Source organism: Ranitomeya imitator, chromosome 1, assembly GCF_032444005.1.
Source record: "Ranitomeya imitator isolate aRanImi1 chromosome 1, aRanImi1.pri, whole genome shotgun sequence".
NCBI lineage: Eukaryota > Metazoa > Chordata > Amphibia > Anura > Dendrobatidae > Ranitomeya > Ranitomeya imitator.
The window spans coordinates 738925496-738945748 of NC_091282.1; the positions used below are offsets into that span (position 1 = coordinate 738925496).

At 44.8% G+C, this 20253-nt stretch overlaps 1 protein-coding gene across 3 annotated transcripts in view; it reads right to left on the reverse strand.

The window, feature by feature from the left end:
* Positions 1-20253, reverse strand: part of PPP2R5E (protein phosphatase 2 regulatory subunit B'epsilon) — a 114514-nt gene that overhangs the window by 56384 nt on the left and 37877 nt on the right. For 2 of the 3 annotated variants that reach the window (XM_069733851.1, XM_069733835.1), the window contains exon 2: positions 3213-3376. In XM_069733851.1, the coding sequence (XP_069589952.1) occupies positions 3213-3369 (157 nt within the window). In that variant the 5' untranslated portion in view covers positions 3370-3376. The remainder of the gene's footprint in view (positions 1-3212; positions 3377-20253) is intronic. The other variant, XM_069733843.1, reaches the window with a different exon arrangement.

The window sequence follows — 20253 nt, forward strand, 5'->3', positions numbered from 1 at the left end:
TGTAGCTTAGCAATGCGACCAGTCCTGTATCTGTGTACAATGAGGCAGAGCCAATGGTCAATACTTTAGAAGAGCTGTTACCGATGAGCAGGGTTAGGCTGGACAATCACGGGATCAAATGTGACATGGAGCCAACATATGAAATAATTGAGACTTAGGGAAACGTTATAGTGCAGCTGCTCTTGGCATTATCAGAGGTGGACAACACATACACGTAGTTATTCCCACCTTGGCCATGAAGGCCGAGATGGTAAGATTTTAGATAAGAGCAAATAGACTCTCAGATCCTTGGTCCAGACGCAGGCCTTCCTGCAGTCACCCAAGGCCCGCCCGTGAAATGCCTCCTGACTGTCCTCAACTCAGGCTCCAGGTGACTGTTTATTCAAATATTTCCAGAAGGAGGAACACAGAAATGGTACAACGGCGAGGAAAGGCTCAACTTAAAGCTGTTGACAACATGTAACCAACCCACAATGAACGACTTCCTAAAAGAAGGAAAAATCAAAATGATCACGAATTAAAGGGAACCTGTCACCCCGAAAATCGCGGGTGAGGTAAGCCCACCGGCATCAGGGGCTTATCTGCAGCATTCTGTAATGCTGTAGATAAGCCCCCGATGTTACCTGAAAAAGGAGAAAAAGACGTTATATTATACTCACCCAGGGGCGGTCCGCGGGCTGGTCAGGTCGGATGGGCGTCTCTGGTCCGCTGCGGTGCCTCCCATCTTCATTACAAGACGTCCTCTTCTGATCTTCAGCCACGGCTCCGGCGCAGGCGTACTTTGTCTGCCCTGTTGAGGGCAGACAAAGTACTGCAGTGCGCAGGCGCCGGGCCTCTGACCTTTCCGGCGCCTGCGCACTGCAGTACTATCCTCTGCCCTCAAGAGGCCCCTCGGTGAGTATAATCTAACGTCTTTTTCTCCTTTTTCAGGTAACATCGGGGGCTTATCTACAGCATTACAGAATGCTGCAGATAAGCCCCTGATGCCGGTGGGCTTACCTCACCCGCGATTTTCGGGGTGACAGGTTCCCTTGAAGCTTAAAAATAAATAGGGAAAAAAAAAAATGATGGTAGGGGAGGGGCATAGTTGAGCCCAAGCTAATTAATTCACTAGAAATTTAATCTAAAAGTGGCGTCAATTATAATAGAAAAGCTCTACGGCTCATGACTGGAGAATATTTTCTAACTTTGGAGACGGAGTAGTTAGAAAGATGTATGCACCCGATTCATTTTGAAGCCTCTTTTACTCCAGAGAACTGACGACGAGGGCCGGAGTGACGCCCCCAGAATCACAAAGTTACTCCAATCAACGTTAGTGGCGACCAGAGCAGATTATTTAATCGCAACCATAAAAGGCGCCCAAACACATAGGTAAAGTTACCCAAACTGGCCGATCTGAGAGGAAGCCGCCATCTAATGTGACCCAACATTGTAATGGTGAGAGAGAAGGACGGAGCATGGTCAATTTCAGAGCTCCATCTTTTAGTTACCTTTAGGGATGAGCAGCTGCCAGAGGCGTCTGACAGCGACTTACTCCACTTCTCAGCTGTATGGGGGATGAATAATAAAAAGTATATAAAGAAGGAATAAGGAATGGGAGAAGTCAGCTCACCATTTGCAGTCTCTTTCCAAAAACGAGATCAACGCAAGGAGCTTGGGGCATGCAAGTTCCAAAGACTGAAGGAAAAGAAGTACTCCAGCTTAGACAAATATAAAACTTCATCTTTAATGGAAAAAAATCATAAAAACAGGCACAATATGGACAACATACAGATCCCAGAGAGCTACCAGCTGACACGTTTCGAGACTCGGGTCTTAATTATCACTCCATGATTAAGACCAGAGTGTCGAAACGCGTCAGTTGGTAGCTCGCTGGGATCTGTGTTGTCCGCACTGTGCCTGTTTTTATGAATCTTTTCCATTAAAGACGAAGTTTTATATTTTTCTACGCTGGAGTACCTTTTTTTCTTCATTCTTTGGAATAATTAAAAGTGGTTTTACAATTTTGGAGAACCATCCCCTGGAGCAGTTGGTTAAAAACAACATTTTTTTTTTCCTCCTTGAGTCCAGGGCCACCATTCCCTGCATCTGTCATTGTTGCAGTGCTGCAGCCAATCAGTGCAGTCAATTTGGGCAGAGTCGTTAAGTTCCCTGATTGGCTGCAGGGCTGCAGATGCTATGGGGAAGACGAGTAAAGAAAAGTTTGTTTTGTTTTTTTAAACTGCAGCCGGAGGATTGGGGTTTCACAACATTTGAAAACCCATTTAATAGATAGCTGTTGCCACAATTTAAAGGTTAGATGTATGGCCAGCCTCCATGCGAGTAACTGGAATCACACAATATTTGTGCCATTTAAAGGGGTTGTGGTCTGAAGACTTCAGAATTACAGGTGCATTACTTGGGACCCCTCTGACAGAACTGAGGGCCCCTCTAAACTTGCTGCTACTGTCCTGCTGGACTGGAACCTTCCATCTATGTCACAAGTGGCCATTCAACTAATGACCCCCTCAGTAACCATACATTACCCAACATATGCCCCAGCAGCTCCACCTAGCCAAACATTTAGATTGAGAAGGGGTTGTCCTGGAAGTGGACAACCCCTCCAGGCTCCGTTTACATTGGTGGTCCTTTTTTTTTAGGCCAAGTTTCTGTTACTATTTTTACCACTCAAAAAGTATACAACGCTGTACCATTATACCCACTAGCAAAAACACTGACAAAAAGATGTATAATAAACGTAACAGCAAAACTAAACCAATCAAATCCTATGTCTATATAACGATTCGAAATAAATCCACTCCAGGCAGCAGCGGCGATCACAGGATCATCCGCCGCGATCACAGGATCATCCGCCGCGATCACAGGATCATCAGCAGCTGGCTTCCCAAGGATGTGGCATTGACATGTTCAGGCTGGAGGTGCACCAGGGCCATACAGAGGCTCCACACGCAGAGGTAAGACGCTTACTGAACGCACACATTGAGAATTTCATGATCAGACACTTGATTATGTAAATAGGTCAGTTCTGATGGATGCTGCAATCAAGAATAATTACACTGTGTGAAGTAACTAAGAAAGCCCCTATTTGTATATTGAGGGTCCATCAGGCCGGCGAGTCTGTGAGGTGGCATCCATCCACCATAGGTTTACACAGGAACACCACCCACAGTGTCAGAGGCTCCTCTCACTCCACACATGGCTCGCTCACTTACCTTTAAGCAGAGGCAGAGGCGTTAACTCTATAGGCTTGCCCTGAGACCGAAACTGTGAAGAGCTCTGCGACCTCTTCTGCCGGGCTTTTCTGACGGACTTCCGTGAAAATCCGTCTACTTTATCCACTGATGGAGGAGTGGTTGGTGCTGAGGACATATCCCTACTGGAGACAAGATGACAAAAAAAAATAAAATCAGTAATAATCAATTTGCATTTGCCTTGACAGTGACCTGCTTGTTAACAGTTTCCTTATAGCATACCAGATTTATGTAATGTAACAATGCCATCTTCCAGCTGACAGTTGGAAGATTGTGGGGAGATCCAGGTCAGCTGCTGCACACCAATTCATATTTTCTAGGGTTGAGCAAAAATATTTGGAGGACCCTGATCTAGCTCCGCCATCAGCCAACCTGCTCCTACCTCCCTTGCGACTCCAGATTTGTAGGCCTGATGCGATGGCATAAATGTGGCGTGACGCATGAATGACGACATTATGCCAAGCATGCTGATGGTTAGGAGGAGATTTGCAGGGCTCTGGTCTGGTGGCCATGGACTATTAAAGTGGTCGCTTGACCAGGGTCCTGCAAATCTATTTGCTTAAGTCTTCAGATTACCTTTGTGCTGCTGTCAAGCCTTAAGGTACCGTCACATTAAGCGACGCTGCAGCGATATAGGCAACGATGCCGATCGCTGCAGCGTTGCTGGAGAGCTGTCACACAGACAGCTCTCCAGCGACCAACGATGCCGAAGTCCCCTGTTAACCCGATGTTAACCCTGGTTACCATTGTAAATGTAAAAACAAACAAACAGTACATACTTACATTCCGGTGTCTGTCCCCCGGCCTCAGCTTCCCGCACTGACTGTGAGCGCCGGCCGGCCGTAAAGCAGAGCAGTGACGTCACCGCTGTGCTTTACGGCCGCCCGGCGCTCACAGTCAGTGCGGGAAGCTGACGGCGAGGGGACAGACACCGGAATGTAAGTATGTACTGTTTGTTTTTTTTTACATTTACAATGGTAACCAGGGTAAACATCGGGTTTCTAAGCGCGGCCCTGCGCTTAGTAACCCGATGTTTACCCTGGTTACCAGTGAAGACATCGCTGAATCGGTGTCACACACACCGATTCAGCGATGTCTGCGGGAGATCCAGCGACAAAATAAAGTTCTGGCCTTTCTGCTCCGACCAACGATGTCACAGCAGGATCCAGATCGCTGCTGCGTGTCAAACACAACGATATCGCTATCCAGGACGCTGCAACGTCAACGTCATTGTTAAGTTGTTCAGTGTGAAGGTACCTTTATTAACAGATGAAAATCTAACTACCTTAATTAAATTACCGTATGTACGTGACATAGTATATGTACGTTAACGACGTGGTCTAAGCCTCCACTCCATAAGGCATATGGTTGGCCCATTATCGTCACTTGCACAACACATGGCCACCAAAAAAAAAAAAACACTTAAGTGGCAGGGTGCCATTCACCTACAACAAATCTGTAGTGTGTGACTTTACTGTACAGCTTCGATAACGCCAGCCATTTTTTCAAATCTTGACATCACAAGAAAGAATGTGTCAATCAATGCATTAACCTGCACACGTCTCCTGGCTAATGTCTGACTCACCGGCCGCGGTGAGAGTACAACTCTCAACATCTACATGAACAGTGGTACAAATTAAAACAAAACACCTGAAAACTCAGGAAATACTCAAAAGGGTTTTTGTTTTTCGGGAAAACTGATGGACAGGAAGTCATCATGTGACTGGACTCCTTCGTACCCTAGCTTGATAAAATAAACAACCATGTTCGAAACGCGTCGCTTGCTCCTGTTCTCCATATTTTTTAATCATTTTTTGATGGAATAAAGATTACTGGAACATTTTTTTTTGCACTCTTCATACCCCCTCCAGGATCGCAGTGATGCACCTCTGTACATGAGACTGGACCTGGTCAATTTGCTCTCTTTCATTTAGGGTGTAGCTTGCTAGCCAAGCATATTACACAAGAAAAAGATAAACTAATAAGATGCCAGCTCCCTTCTTGGGTCACATATTACAGTTTTGTAGCAGGCAGGGCTGTGAAGTCGGTAAGCCAAATATCCGTTCCAACTCCTCAATCTCTCCAACTCCCCAGCACTAGTCACTGCTGAGCATGTACATAAAGTGCAGCACAGATTCATCACAACTCCGACCCCACAGCACTAGTCACTGCTGAGCATGTACATAAAGTGCAGCACAGATTCATCTCATCTACAACTCCACAGCACTGGTCACTACTGAGCATGTACATAAAGTGCAGCACAGATTCATCTCATCTACAACTCCACAGCACTGGTCACTACTGAGCATGTACATAAAGTGCAGCACAGATTCATCTCATCTACAACTCCACAGCACTGGTCACTACTGAGCATGTACATAAAGTACAGCACAGATTCATCTCAACTCCGACCCCACAGCACTGGTCACTACTGAGCATGTACATAAAGTGCAGCACAGATTCATCTCAACTCTGACCCTACAGCACTGGTCACTACTGAGCATGGACATAAAGTGCAGCACAGATTCATCTCATCTACAACTCCACAGCACTGGTCACTACTGAGCATGTATATAAAGTGCAGCACAGATTCATCTTATCTACGACCCCCACAGCACTGGTCACTACTGAGTATGGACATAAAGCACAGCACAGATTCATCTCAACTCTGAGGCTATGTGCACATGTTCGGGATTTCTTGCAGAAAATTCCTGAGAAAAACCGGACATTTTCTGCAAGAAATCCGCATGCATTTTTGCCGCGGTTTTGCCACGTTTTTTTCCGGACACTTCCCAATGCATTTAGTGGGATATCCGCAAAAAACCTGCAAAATTAATGAGCATGCTGCGGTTTTTACCGCGATGCGTTTTTTTCACGGGAAAAAACGCATCATGTGCACAAAAAATGCAGAATTCATTCTAAATGATGGGATGCCTATTGTATACGTTTTTTTTGCGGTTTTATAGCGTTTTTATCGGGAAAAACCCGCGAAAAACCGCAACGTTTGCACACAGCCTGACTCTACAGCACTGGTCACTACGAAGCATGTATACAGGTCCTTCTAAAAAAATTAGCATATAGTGTTAAATTTCATTATTTACCATAATGTAATGATTACAATTAAACTTTCATATATTATAGATTCATTATCCACCAACTGAAATTTGTCAGGTCTTTTATTGTTTTAATACTGATGATTTTGGCATACAACTCCTGATAACCCAAAAAACCTGTCTCAATAAATTAGCATATTTCACCCATCCAATCAAATAAAAGTGTTTTTTAATAACAAACAAAAAAACCATCAAATAATAATGTTCAGTTATGCACTCAATACTTGGTCGGGAATCCTTTGGCAGAAATGACTGCTTCAATGCGGCGTGGCATGGAGGCAATCAGCCTGTGACACTGCTGAGATGTTATGGAGGCCCAGGATGCTTCAATAGCGGTCTTAAGCTCATCCAGAGTGTTGGGTCTTGCGTCTCTCAACTTTCTCTTCACAATATCCCACAGATTCTCTATGGGGTTCAGGTCAGGAGAGTTGGCAGGCCAATTGAGCACAGTAATACCATGGTCAGTAAACCATTTACCAGTGGTTTTGGCACTGTGAGCAGGTGCCAGGTCGTGCTGAAAAATGAAATCTTCATCTCCATAAAGCATTTCAGCCGATGGAAGCATGAAGTGCTCCAAAATCTCCTGATAGCTAGCTGCATTGACCCTGCCCTTGATGAAACACAGTGGACCAACACCAGCAGCTGACATGGCACCCCACACCATCACTGACTGTGGGTACTTGACACTGGACTTCAGGCATTTTGGCATTTCCTTCTCCCCAGTCTTCCTCCAGACTCTGGCACCTTGATTTCCGAATGACATGCAAAATTTGCTTTCATCAGAAAAAAGTACTTGGGACCACTTAGCAACAGTCCAGTGCTGCTTCTCTGTAGCCCAGGTCAGGCGCCTCTGCCGCTGTTTATGGTTCAAAAGTGGCTTTACCTGGGGAATGCGGCACCTGTAGCCCATTTCCTGCACACGCCTGTGCACGGTGGCTCTGGATGTTTCCACACCAGACTCAGTCCACTGCTTCCTCAGGTTCCCCAAGGTCTGGAATCGGTCCTTCTCCACAATCTTCCTCAGGGTCCGGTCTCCTCTTCTCGTTGTACAGCGTTTTCTGCCACATTGTTTCCTTCCAACAGACTTACCATTGAGGTGCCTTGATACAGCACTCTGGGAACAGCCTATTTGTTGAGAAATTTCTTTCTGGGTCTTACCCTCTTGCTTGAGGGTGTCAATGATGGCCTTCTTGACATCTGTCAGGTCGCTAGTCTTACCCATGATGGGGGTTTTGAGTAATGAACCAGGCAGGGAGTTTATAAAAGCCTCAGGTATCTTTTGCATGTGTTTAGAGTTAATTAGTTGATTCAGAAGATTAGGGTAATAGGTCGTTTAGAGAACCTTTTCTTGATATGCTAATTTATTGAGACAGGTTTTTTGGGTTATCAGGAGTTGTATGCCAAAATCATCAGTATTAAAACAATAAAAGACCTGACAAATTTCAGTTGGTGGATAATGAATCTATAATATATGAAAGTTTAATTGTAATCATTACATTATGGTAAATAATGAAATTTAACACTATATGCTAATTTTTTGAGAAGGACCTGTATAAAGTGCAGCACATATTCATCGCAACTCCGACCCCACAGCACTGGTCACTACGGAGCATGTACATAAAGTGCAACACAGATTCATCTCATCTACAACCCCACAGCACTAGTCACTACGGAGCATGTATATAAAGTGCAGCACAGATGCATCACAACTCCGACCCCACAGCACTAGTCACTACGGAGCATGTATATAAAGTGCAGCACAGATGCATCACAACTCCGACCCCACAGCACTAGTCACTACGGAGCATGTATATAAAGTGCAGCACAGATTCATCTCATCTACAACCCCACAGCACTGGTCACTACGGAGCTTGTACATGAAGTGCAGCACAGATTCATCTCATCTACAACTCCACAGCACTGGTCACTACGGAGCATGTAAAGTGCAGCACAGATGCATCACAACTCCGACCCCACAGCACTGGTCACTACGGAGCATGTATATAAAGTGCAGCACAGATGCATCACAACTCCGACCCCACAGCACTGGTCACTACGGAGCATGTACATGAAGCACAGCACAGATTCATCTCATCTATAACCCCACAGCACTGGTCACTACGGAGTTTGTACATGAAGCACAGCACAGATTCATCTCATCTACAACCCCACAGCACTGGTCACTACGGAGCTTGTACATGAAGTGCAGCACAGATTCATCTTATCTACGACTCCACAGCACTGGTCACTACGGAGCATGCACATAAAGTGCAGCACAAATTCATCTCAACTCTGACCCCACAGCACTGGTCACTACTTAGCATGGACATAAAGTGCAGCACAGATTCATCTTATCTACGACCCCACAGCACTAGTCACTACTGAGCATGTACATAAAGTGCAGCAAAGATTCATCTCCACTACAACTCCACAGCACTGGTCACTACTGAGCATGTATATAAAGTGCAACACAGGTTCATCTCATCTACAACTCCACAGCACTAGTCACTACGGAGCCTGTACATAAAGTGCAGCACAGATTCATCTCAACTCTGACCCCACAGCACTGGTCACTACGGAGCTTGTACATAAAGTGCAGCACAGATTCATCTCATCTACAACTCCACAGCACTGGTCACTACTGAGCATGTACATAAAGTGCAGCACAGATTCATCTTATCTACGACCCCACAGCACTGGTCACTACGGAGCTTGTACATGAAGTGCAGCACAGATTCATCTTATCTACGACTCCACAGCACTGGTCACTAAGGAGCATGCACATAAAGTGCAGCACAAATTCATCTCAACTCTGACCCCACAGCACTGGTCACTACTTAGCATGGACATAAAGTGCAGCACAGATTCATCTTATCTACGACCCCACAGCACTAGTCACTACTGAGCATGTACATAAAGTGCAGCACAGATTCATCTCCACTACAACTCCACAGCACTGGTCACTACTGAGCATGTATATAAAGTGCAACACAGGTTCATCTCATCTACAACTCCACCGCACTAGTCACTACGGAGCCTGTACATAAAGTGCAGCACAGATTCATCTCAACTCTGACCCCACAGCACTGGTCACTACGGAGCTTGTACATAAAGTGCAGCACAGATTCATCTCATCTACAACTCCACAGCACTGGTCACTACTGAGCATGTACATAAAGTGCAGCACAGATTCATCTTATCTACGACCCCACAGCACTGGTCACTACGGAGCATGTACATAAAGTGCAGCACAGATTCATCTCATCTACAACTCCACAGCATTGATCACTACTGAGCATGTATATAAAGTGCAACACAGGTTCATCTCATCTACAACTCCACAGCACTAGTCACTACGGAGCCTGTACATAAAGTGCAGCACAGATTCATCTCAACTCTGACCCCACAGCACTGGTCACTACGGAGCTTGTACATAAAGTGCAGCACAGATTCATCTCATCTACAACTCCACTGCACTGGTCACTACTGAGTATTTACATAAAAAGTGCAGCACAGATTCATTAGATCAGGAACAGAGCAGATATTTATAGGACATTTCATAACTTTCCCAAATTCTTATGAAAACATTTACAGCACGTCCTGCATTGTACTACTGTACACAATTTATTATATACTAGATGGCAGCCCGATTCTAAAGAATCGGGAGTCTAGAATCCATATATACTTTATTTATTCAAATGTAAGAATAATACAATTAATAAATAATAGTAAGAAAGAACACAAATAATAGGCAGTATATGGAGAAAACACCAAACAAAAGTTCAAAATTGGTGTGAAAATGTCACTGAACCACTTCACAACTAAATATATATAGTTTTGGTAAATGGTATTATCATTTTTTTGACGAAATTCGGCAGGAGCTTGAAGAGCAACGTCACTGGGCCCGCCTCCACGCAGTAGAAACTTGCTGTGAGGTAAAAATTAAAAAAATCACACCAAAATGGCGGGCGGAGTGTGTCACAGTACGGCACGTTTCTGATTGGTCGCTCGCAGCAGGCGGCAACCAATCAGACACTGGACACTGTTGACGTCACTTCCGGACATTAGCTCCGGACATTAGCTCCGGACAAAGCCACGAAAGTTGGCACAAATTGCAGGAAGTAGTATTCTAGGCAATTATATATTAGATTTTAGGAGTCAGGCCATTTTATACCGACTACCAAAATCTACACTGACTCCTTAGCCCTTGTTAGAGGAGAGTCTCCCACAAGCCAATGCTGAATGGATGCAGCTTTTATTACTTCAATAGGGCAGACATCCACTCTGGATTGAATATTGATGAACTCAGTCAGTAACCACTGATTGGCTGCAGCGGTCACGAGACACAATAAGGAGAGGTGACCAGCCAAGAATAACAGCACTGACATCTATAGAAAGATGCCACTGTGGGAGGAAAGTATGCATTTAGGAGTTTTTATAGTCTAAAAGCCTATAAAGCAGGGGTTTATTCAGTAGTGGACAATCCCTTTAAAAAAGTTACAGGTGAAATAAAGCATCTTAAATAAAAGCATGCTAAAATTGTGCGACACAAAAACAGGTTTTCAAAAAAGAAAAATGCTAGAATTTTATACAATCTACAAGTTATGTAATTCAATTATTTTTTAATTGCATTCATGAAAAAAGTTTTCACAAAAATATGAAAACAAAAAAATATATTATATATATGCGCACACATACAGTGTGTGTGTGTGTGTGCGTGTGTGCGTGCGTGCGTGCGTATACATACACACAAGAATGCATTATATTTCCCATATATTATGTTTTAAATGAGAGTCATGCAGCAAATAAAGATGCTACAAAAAAAAAAAAGTGTGTAGTTTTACAATCGTTAGAAGAAAAATGAAACCTGTGTGAACCTAGCCCTTAACAGGGATTTCACTATAAAGGCAATGTGTCACTAAATCATGTTGAAAATATTTGAATAATTTTTTTACATTGCTATTTAGATAAGAAAACCCCTGAAATCTTGCCGTCTTCACATTGCCCACTCAGCCTCAAATTGATACTCCCTGCTCTATGTAGCTCTGTTCAGCAGTTTTTATTATCATCACAGACAGGATGACAATGTTAGGCAAGACCTTTATGTGCTTGACTGTCACTGGTTAATCAAACTTTGCATAAATGAAAAATAAAACTTTAAAAAAAAATATCTCATCAGAGAAGTCTGCTTATTTCTACACTAATGAGCCATTGCTCTACCACCCCTACCTCCTAACCTCACCATCTACTCATCTGGTCAAAACAAAATGGATGGACAGCAGAAAGGGGTGTAATATTATAGCTGCCAATTGAAGTATGGTATATACACATAGGAACGGAGAGTGATGCGGGGAGATGCTAGAAAACAGCAGCACCACCTGTAAGGGTATGTGTCCACGATCAGGATGGCCGGCGGTTTCGTCGGAGAGGCAAACCCGCTCTGCGCTAAGCTCCGCCCCCTTTCTGGGGCACGATGATGCTGGATGTGTTCATAGCACCTCTTACCTGCATCTCAAAAACATTTCTAGAATTCGCCCTTTTCTTACTTTCGACTCTGCAAAAACTCTTACGGTTTCACTTATTCTCGTCTGGACTATTGTAACTCTCTACTAATCGGCCTCCCTCTTGCAAAACTCTCCCCGCTCCAATCTGTCCTGAATGCTGCAGCCAGGATCATATTCCTCACCAACCGTTACACCGATGCCTCTACCCTGTGCCAGTCATTACACTGGTTACCCATCCACTCCAGAATCCAGTACAAAACTACTACCCTCATCCACAAAGCACTCCATGGCTCAGCACCACCCTACATCTCCTCTCTGGTCTCAGTCTACCACCCTACCCTCCGCTCCGCTAATGACCTCAGGTTAGCATCCTCAATAATCAGAACCTCCCACTCCCGTCTCCAAGACTTTACACGTGCTGCGCCGATTCTTTGGAATGCACTACCTAGGTTAATACGATTAATCCCCAATCCCCACAGTTTTAAGCGTACCCTAAAAACTCATTTGTTCAGACTGGCCTACCGCCTCAATGCATTAACCTAACGATCCCTGTGTGGCCTATTTAAAAAAAAAAAAAAAAAATCAGGTTCCTCGCATTATGTTCTCATTCACTTTATGCAGTTAAAAGCCCTCTGTGTCTGTACTGCTACATACTTAGGCAGTTAACTGGTTCGTGCAGCTTTACATGAACACCCGAGCCTTACACTATGGCCGGTCCGAATAACTAAAGCAATTGTTACCATCCACCTCTCGTGTCTCCCCTTTTCCCCATAGTTTGTAAGCTTGCGAGCAGGGCCCTCACTCCTCTTGGTATCTATTTTGAACTGTGATTTCTGTTATGCTGTAATGTCTATTGTCTGTACAAGTCCCCTCTATAATTTGTAAAGCGCTGCGGAATATGTTGGCGCTATATAAATAAAAATTATTATTATTATCGCACCCCACACATAGGGCCCTGTGTTATACCTTGCGGCGACGCAACGTCGCCGCAAGGTATACAGACATGCTGCGATCTTAAAAGACGCGCCGCATGTCCGGAGTCACAGGGCCGCCGCGTGCATGTTACCACACATAGTGGAGACAGGATTTCATTAAATCCCCTCCACTATGCTGCAACATCTGGACGCTGCGTGTTTGACGCTGCGTCTCTATGCAGCGTCAAACACGCAGCGTTTACTGCACGTGGAAACATACCCTAAGTGTTTTATCTCACCACAACGCTGTATTCACAGCTACACTGCTCAGCGCTGCTGTATAATCTCTTCCATGCTGCTGCTTCTGAAAATGTGCTGCATAGACACAGGAGAGCGGAAATCGCTCAAGTCAGTGTGTGCTGTGTACGAGACATCATTGCAGCTAGCCTCCATTCACCAGCTCAGAGACAACTGAAAATTAGAGAAAGACTGCAGAGTGGAAAGCTCCTTAACCCCTTTCTGACATCGGACGTACTATCCCGTCCATGTGGGGTGGGCCCCTATGACCATGGACGGGATAGTACGTCCAGCGCGATCGGCGGCGCTCACGGGGGGAGCGCCGCCGATCGCGGCCGGGTGTCAGCTGCCTATCGCAGCTGACATCCGGCACTATGTGCCAGGAGCGGTCACGGACCGCCCCCGGCACATTAACCCCCGGCACACCGCGATCAAAGATGATCGCGATGTGCCGGCGGTACAGGGAAGCTTCCCGCAGGGAGGGGGCTCCCTGCGGGCTTCCCTGAGCCCCCCGCAGCAACGCGATGTGATCGCGTTGCTGCGAGGGTCTCACCTCCCTCCCTGCTCCCTCCAGCCCCGGATCCAAGATGGCCGCGGATCCGGGTCCTGCAGGGAGGGAGGTGGCTTCACAGAGCCTGCTCAGAGCAGGCACTGTGAAGGCTGCAGCGCTGCATGTCAGATCAGTGATCTGACAGAGTGCTGTGCAAACTGTCAGATCACTGATCTGTGATGTCCCCCCCTGGGACAAAGTAAAAAAGTAAAAAAAAAAAAATTTCAAATGTGTAAAAAAAAATATTCCAAAATAATGAAAAAAAAAATAAAAATATTCCCATAAATACATTTCTTTATCTAAATAAAAAAAAAAAAACAATAAAAGTACACATATTTAGTATCGCCGCATCCGTAACGGCCCGACCTATAAAACTGGCCCACTAGTTAACCCCTTCAGTAAACACCGTAAGAAAAGAAAAAAAAACGAGGCAAAAAAACAACGCTTTATTATCATACCGCCGAACAAAAAGTGGAATAACACGCGATCAAAAGGACAGATATAAATAACCATGGTACCGCTGAAAGCGTCATCTTGTCCCGCAAAAAACGAGCCGCCATACAGCATCATCAGCAAAAAAGTAAAAAAGTTATAGTCATGAGAATAAAGCGATGCCAAAATAATTATTTTTTCTATAAAATAGTTTTTATCGTATAAAAGCGCCAAAACATAAAAAAATGATATAAATGAGGTGTCGCTGTAATCGTACTGACCCGAAGAATAAAACTGCTTTATCAATTTTACCAAACGCGGAACGGTATAAACGCCTCTCCCAAAAGAAATTCATGAATAGCTGGTTTTTGGTCATTCTGCCTCACAAAAATCGGAATAAAAAGCGATCAAAAAATGTCACGTGCCCGAAAATGTTACCAATAAAAACGTCAACTCGTCCCGCAAAAAACAAGACCTCACATGACTCTGTGGACCAAAATATAGAAAAATTATAGCTCTCAAAATGTGGTAACGCAAAAAATATTTTTTGCAATAAAAAGCGTCTTTCAGTGTGTGACGGCTGCCAATCATAAAAATCCGCTAAAAAACCCGCTATAAAAGTAAATCAAACCCCCCCTTCATCACCCCCTTAGTTAGGGAAAAATTAAAAAAATGTATTTATTTCCATTTTCCCATTAGGGCTAGGGATAGAGTTAGGGCTAGGGTTAGGGCTAGGGTTAGGGATAGGGTGAGGGCTAGGGCTAGGGTTAGGGCTAGGGTTAGGGCTAGGGTTAGGGCTAGGGTTAGGGCTAGGGTTAGGGTTAGGGCTAAAGTTACAGTTAGGGTTTAGATTACATTTACGGTTGGGAATAGGGTTGAGATTAGGGTTAGGGGTGTGTCAGGGTTAGAGGTGTGGTTAGGGTTACTGTTGGGATTAGGGTTAGGGATGTGTTTGGATTAGGGTATCAGTTACAATTGGGGGGTTTCCACTGTTTAGGCACATCAGGGGATCTCCAAACGCGACATGGCGTCCGATCTCAATTCCAGCCAATTCTGCGTTGAAAAAGTAAAACAGTGCTTCTTCCCTTCCGAGCTCTCCCGTGTGCCCAAACAGGGGTTTACCCCAACATATGGGGTATCAGCGTACTCAGGACAAATAGGAAAACAACTTTTGGGGTACAATTTCTCCTGTTACCCTTGGGAAAATACAAAACTCGGGGCTAAAACATTTTTTGTGGGAAAAAAGAAGATTTTTTATTTTCACGGCTCTGCGTTATAAACTGTAGTGAAGCACTTGGGGGTTCAAAGTTCTCACAACACATCTAGATTAGTTCCCTGGGGGGTCTAGTTTCCAATATGGGGTCACTTGTGGGGGGTTTCTACTGTTTAGGTACATTAGGGGTTCTGCAAACGCAATGTGACGTCTGCAGACCATTCCATCTAAGTCTGCATTCCAAATGGCGCTCCTTCCCTTCCGAGCTCTGCCATGCGCTCAAACGGTGGCTTCCCCCAACATACGGGGTATCAGCGTACTCAGGACAAATTGGACAACAACTTTTGGGGTCGAATTTCTCCTCTTACCCTCGGGAAAATACAAAACTGGGGGCTAAAAAATAATTTTGGGGGGAAAGATTTTTTTTTTTAATTTTCACGGCTCTGCGTTACAAACTGTAGTGAAACACTTGGGGGTTCAAAGCTATCACAACACATCTAGATGAGTTCCTTAGGGGGTCTAGTTTCCAAAATGGTGTCACTTGTGTGAGGTTTCTACTGTTTAGGTACATTAGGGGCTCTGCAAATGCAATGTGACACCTGCAGACCATTCCATCTAAGTCCTCATTCCAAATGGAGCTCCTTCCCTTCCGAGCCCTCCCATGCGCCCAAACAGTGGTTTACCCCCACATATGGGGTATCAGCGTACTCAGGACAAATTGTACAACAACTTTTGGGGTCCAATTTCTTCTCTTACCCTTGGGAAAATAAAAAATTGGGGGCAAAAAGATAATTTTTGTGAAAAAATATGATTTTTTATTTTTACGGTTCTACATTATATACTTCTGTGAAGCACTTGGTGGGTCAAAGTGCTCACCACACCTCTAGATAAGTTCCTTAGGGGGTCTACTTTCCAAAATGGTGTCACTTGTGGGGGGTTTCAATGTTTAGCCACATCAGGGGCTCTCCAAACGAAACATGGCGTCCCATCTCAATTCCTGTCAATTTTGCATTGAAAAGTCAAATGGCACTCCTTCGCTTCCGAGCTCTGCCATGCGCCCAAACAGTGGTTTACCCCCACATGTGGGGTATTGGCATACTCAGGACAAATTGTACAACAATGTTTGGGGTCCATTTTCTCCTGTTACCCTTGGTAAAATAAAACAAATTGGAGCTGAATTAAATTTTTTGTGAAAAAAAGTTAAATGTTCATTTTTATTTAAACATTCAAAAAATTCCTGTGAAGCACCAGAAGGGTTAATAAACTTCTTGAATATGGTTTTGAGCACCTTGAGGGGTGTAGTTTTTAGAATGGTGTCACACTTGGGTATTTTCTATCATATAGACCCCTCAAAATGACTTCAAATGAGACGTGGTCCCTAAAATAAAATGGTGTTGTAGAAATGAGAAATTGCTGGTCAACTTTTAACCCTTATAACTCCCTAACAAAAAAAAATTTTGGTTCCAAAATTGTGCTGATGTAAAGTAGACATGTGGGAAATGCTACTTATTAAGTATTTTGTGTGACATATCTCTGTGATTTAATTGCATAAAAATTCAAAGTTGGAAAATTGCGACATTTTCATAATTTTCGCCAAATTTCCGTTTTTTTCACAAATAAACGCAGGTACTATCAAAGAATTTTTACCATTGTCATGAAGTACAATATGTCACGAGAAAACAATGTCAGAATCACCAGGATCCATTGAAGCGTTCCAGAGTTATAACCTCATAAAGGGACAGTGGTCAGAATTGTAAAAATTGGCCCGGTCATTAACGTGCAAACCACCCTTGGGGGTAAAGGGGTTAAAGGGAACCTGTCACCCCGAAAATCGCGGGTGAGGTAAGCCCACCGGCATCAGGGGCTTCTATAATGCTGTAGATAAGTCCCCGATGTTACCTGAAAGAGGAGATAAAGACGTTAGATAATACTCACCCAGGGGCGGTCCCGCTGCTGGTCCGGTCGGATGGGTGTCTCTGGTCCGCTGTGGCGCCTCCCATCTTCATTCTAAGACGTCCTCTTCTGATCTTCAGCCACAGCTCCGTCGCAGGCGCACTTTGTCTGCCCTGTTGAGGGCAGAACAAAGTACTGCAGTGCGCAGGCGCCGGGCCTCTCTGACCTTTCCAGCGCCTGCGCACTGCAGTACTTTGTTCTGCCCTCAACAGGGCAGACAAAGTGCGCCTGCGCCGGAGCCGTGGCTGAAGATCAGAAGAGGACGTTTTGGAATGAAGATGGGAGGCGCCACAGCAGACCAGAGACACCCATCCGACCGGACCAGCAGCGGGACCGCCCCTGAGTGAGTATAATCTAACGTCTTTTTCTACTCTTTCAGGTAACATCGGGGGCTTATCTACAGCATTCCAGAATGCTGTAGATAAGCCCCTGATGCCGGTGGGCTTACCTCACCCGCGATTTTCAGGGTGACAGGTTCCCTTTAAGGAGCTTTCCACTCTGCAGTCTTTTTCTCTAATTTTCAGTTGTCTCTGAGCTGGTGAATGGAGGCTAGCTGCAACGATGTGTCTCGTACACAGCACACACTGACTCGAGCGATTTCCGCTCTCCTGTGTCTATTATTTCAAAAAATCATCTGCAACAAAATCTACGCTTTAAGGCCATGTTCACACCATCCTTTTTTTCATGCAGAATCGCCGCGATTTTCCCGCTGCGGGTCCGCAGCTGTTTTCCATGCAGGGTACATTACAATGTACCCTATGGAAAACAGGAACTGCTGTGCCCACATTGCGGAAAATCGCGAAAAAAGCCGCACTGAATAGCCGCGGTAAAAAAGAAGTACCATGTCACTTCTTTTTGCGGAACTGCAGCGGTTCTGCACCCATAGACCTCCATTGTGAGGTCAAACCCACAGTAAAACCCGCAGATGAAAAAAATATCTGCGTGTTTTCTGCGGTTTGTGGTGCAGAACCGCTGCAGTGTGGCTGCCCCCCCGTGCCCCAATCCCACCCCCCCATGCTCCAATGCCACCCCCCCATGCTCCGATGCCACCCCCCGTGCCCTCATTTCCCCCCCTTATACTTACCCGGCCTCCTGGTGTCCGTCCGGCCGTCTTCTCCCTGGGCGCCGCCATCTTGCAAAATGGCGGGCGCATACGCAGTGCACCCGCCGAATCTGCCGGCCGGCAGATTCGTTACAAAGTGCATTTTGATCACTGAGATATAACCTCAGTGATCAAAATAAAAAAAATAGTAAATGACCCCCCCCCCCCTTTGTCACCCCCATAGGTAGGGACAATAAAAAAATTAAGAATTTTTTTTTTTCCCCCCACTAAGGTTAGAATAGGGTTAGGGGTAGGGTTAGGGTTAGGGGTAGGGTTAGGGGTAGGGTATTTTCAGCCATTTTAACCCTAAAAAACTTCCTAGAAAACACACAGACTCTGCATAGAAAACTGCATCAAAAAATGCATCAAAAAACGCATCAAAAACGCATCAAAAAACGCACCAAAAAAAGGACCTGCGTTTTCTGCCAAGAGCTGCGGTTTTTAGTCCTGAAAAAAAAAGGAGGGAAATCAGGAACGTGTGAACATAGCCTAAAGCCCTCCTCCACGCATGAAGCCCTCTGCACAGGTCACAAAGCATGCCCACAACACAGTCCCATAGAAATAAATTAATATTTTGTGTAATGTTTCCTGTAGCTCACATGGCTGCGAGGAAGCTTCTCTGAATACGGTATGTAACCAGACACATTATCATGTACAGAAAAATGTATTATAGATACAGTACAGACCAAAAGTTTGGACACACCTTCTCATTTAAAGATTTTTCTGTATTACTATGAAAATTGTACTTTCACACTGAAGGCATCAAAACTATGAATTAACACATGTAGAATTATATACTTAACAAAAAAGTGTGAGACAACTGAAATTATGTCTTATATTCTAGGTTCTTCAAAGTAGCCACCTTTTGCTTTGATGACTGCTTTGCACACTCTTGGCATGCTCTTGATGAGCTTCAAGAGGTAGTCACCGGGAATGGTTTTCACTTCACAGGTGTGCCCTGTCAGGTTTAATAAGTGGGATTTCTTGCCTTATAAATGGGGTTGGGACCATCAGTTGTGTTGTGCAGAAGTTTGGTGGATACACAGCTGATAGTCCTACTGAATAGACTGTTAGCTGCTTTTTTTCTTGCCATAATACAAATTCTAAGTAAAGAAAAACGAGTGGCCATCATTACATTAAGAAACGAAGGTCAGTCCGTCCGAAAAATTGGGCAAACATTGAAAGTGTCCCCAAGTGCAGTGGCAAAAACCGTCAGGCACTACAAAGAAACTGGCTTACATGAGGACCACCCCAGGAAAGGAAGACCGAGAGTCACCTCTGCTTCTGAGGATAAGTTTATCCGAGTCACCAGCCTCAGAAATCGCAGGTTAACAGCAGCTCAGATTAGAGACCAGGTCAATGCCACACAGTTCTAGCAGGAGACACATCTCTACAACAACTGTTAAGAGGAGACTTTGTGCAGCAGGCCTTCATGGTAAAATAGCTGCTAGGAAACCACAGCTAAGGACAGGCAATAAGCAGAAGAGACTTGTTTGGGCTAAAGAACGCAAGGAATGGACATTAGACCAGTGGAAATCTGTGCTTTGGTCTGAAGACTCCAAATTTGAGATCTTTGGTTCCAACCACCGTGTCTTTGTGTGAGGTAGAAAAGGTGAACGGATGGACTCTACATGCCTGGTTCCCACCATGAAGCATGGAGGAGGTGTGATGGTGTGGGGGTGCTTTGCTGGTGACACTGTTGGGGATTTATTCAAAATTGAAGGCATATTGAACCAGCATGGCTACCACAGCATCTTGCAGCGGCATGCTATTCCATCCGGTTTGCGTTTAGTTGGACCATCATTTATTTTTCAACAGGACAATGACCCCAAACACACCTCGAGGCTGTGTAAGGGCTATATGACCAAGAAGGAGAGTGATGGGGTGCTACGCCAGATGATCTGGCCTCCACAGACACCAGACC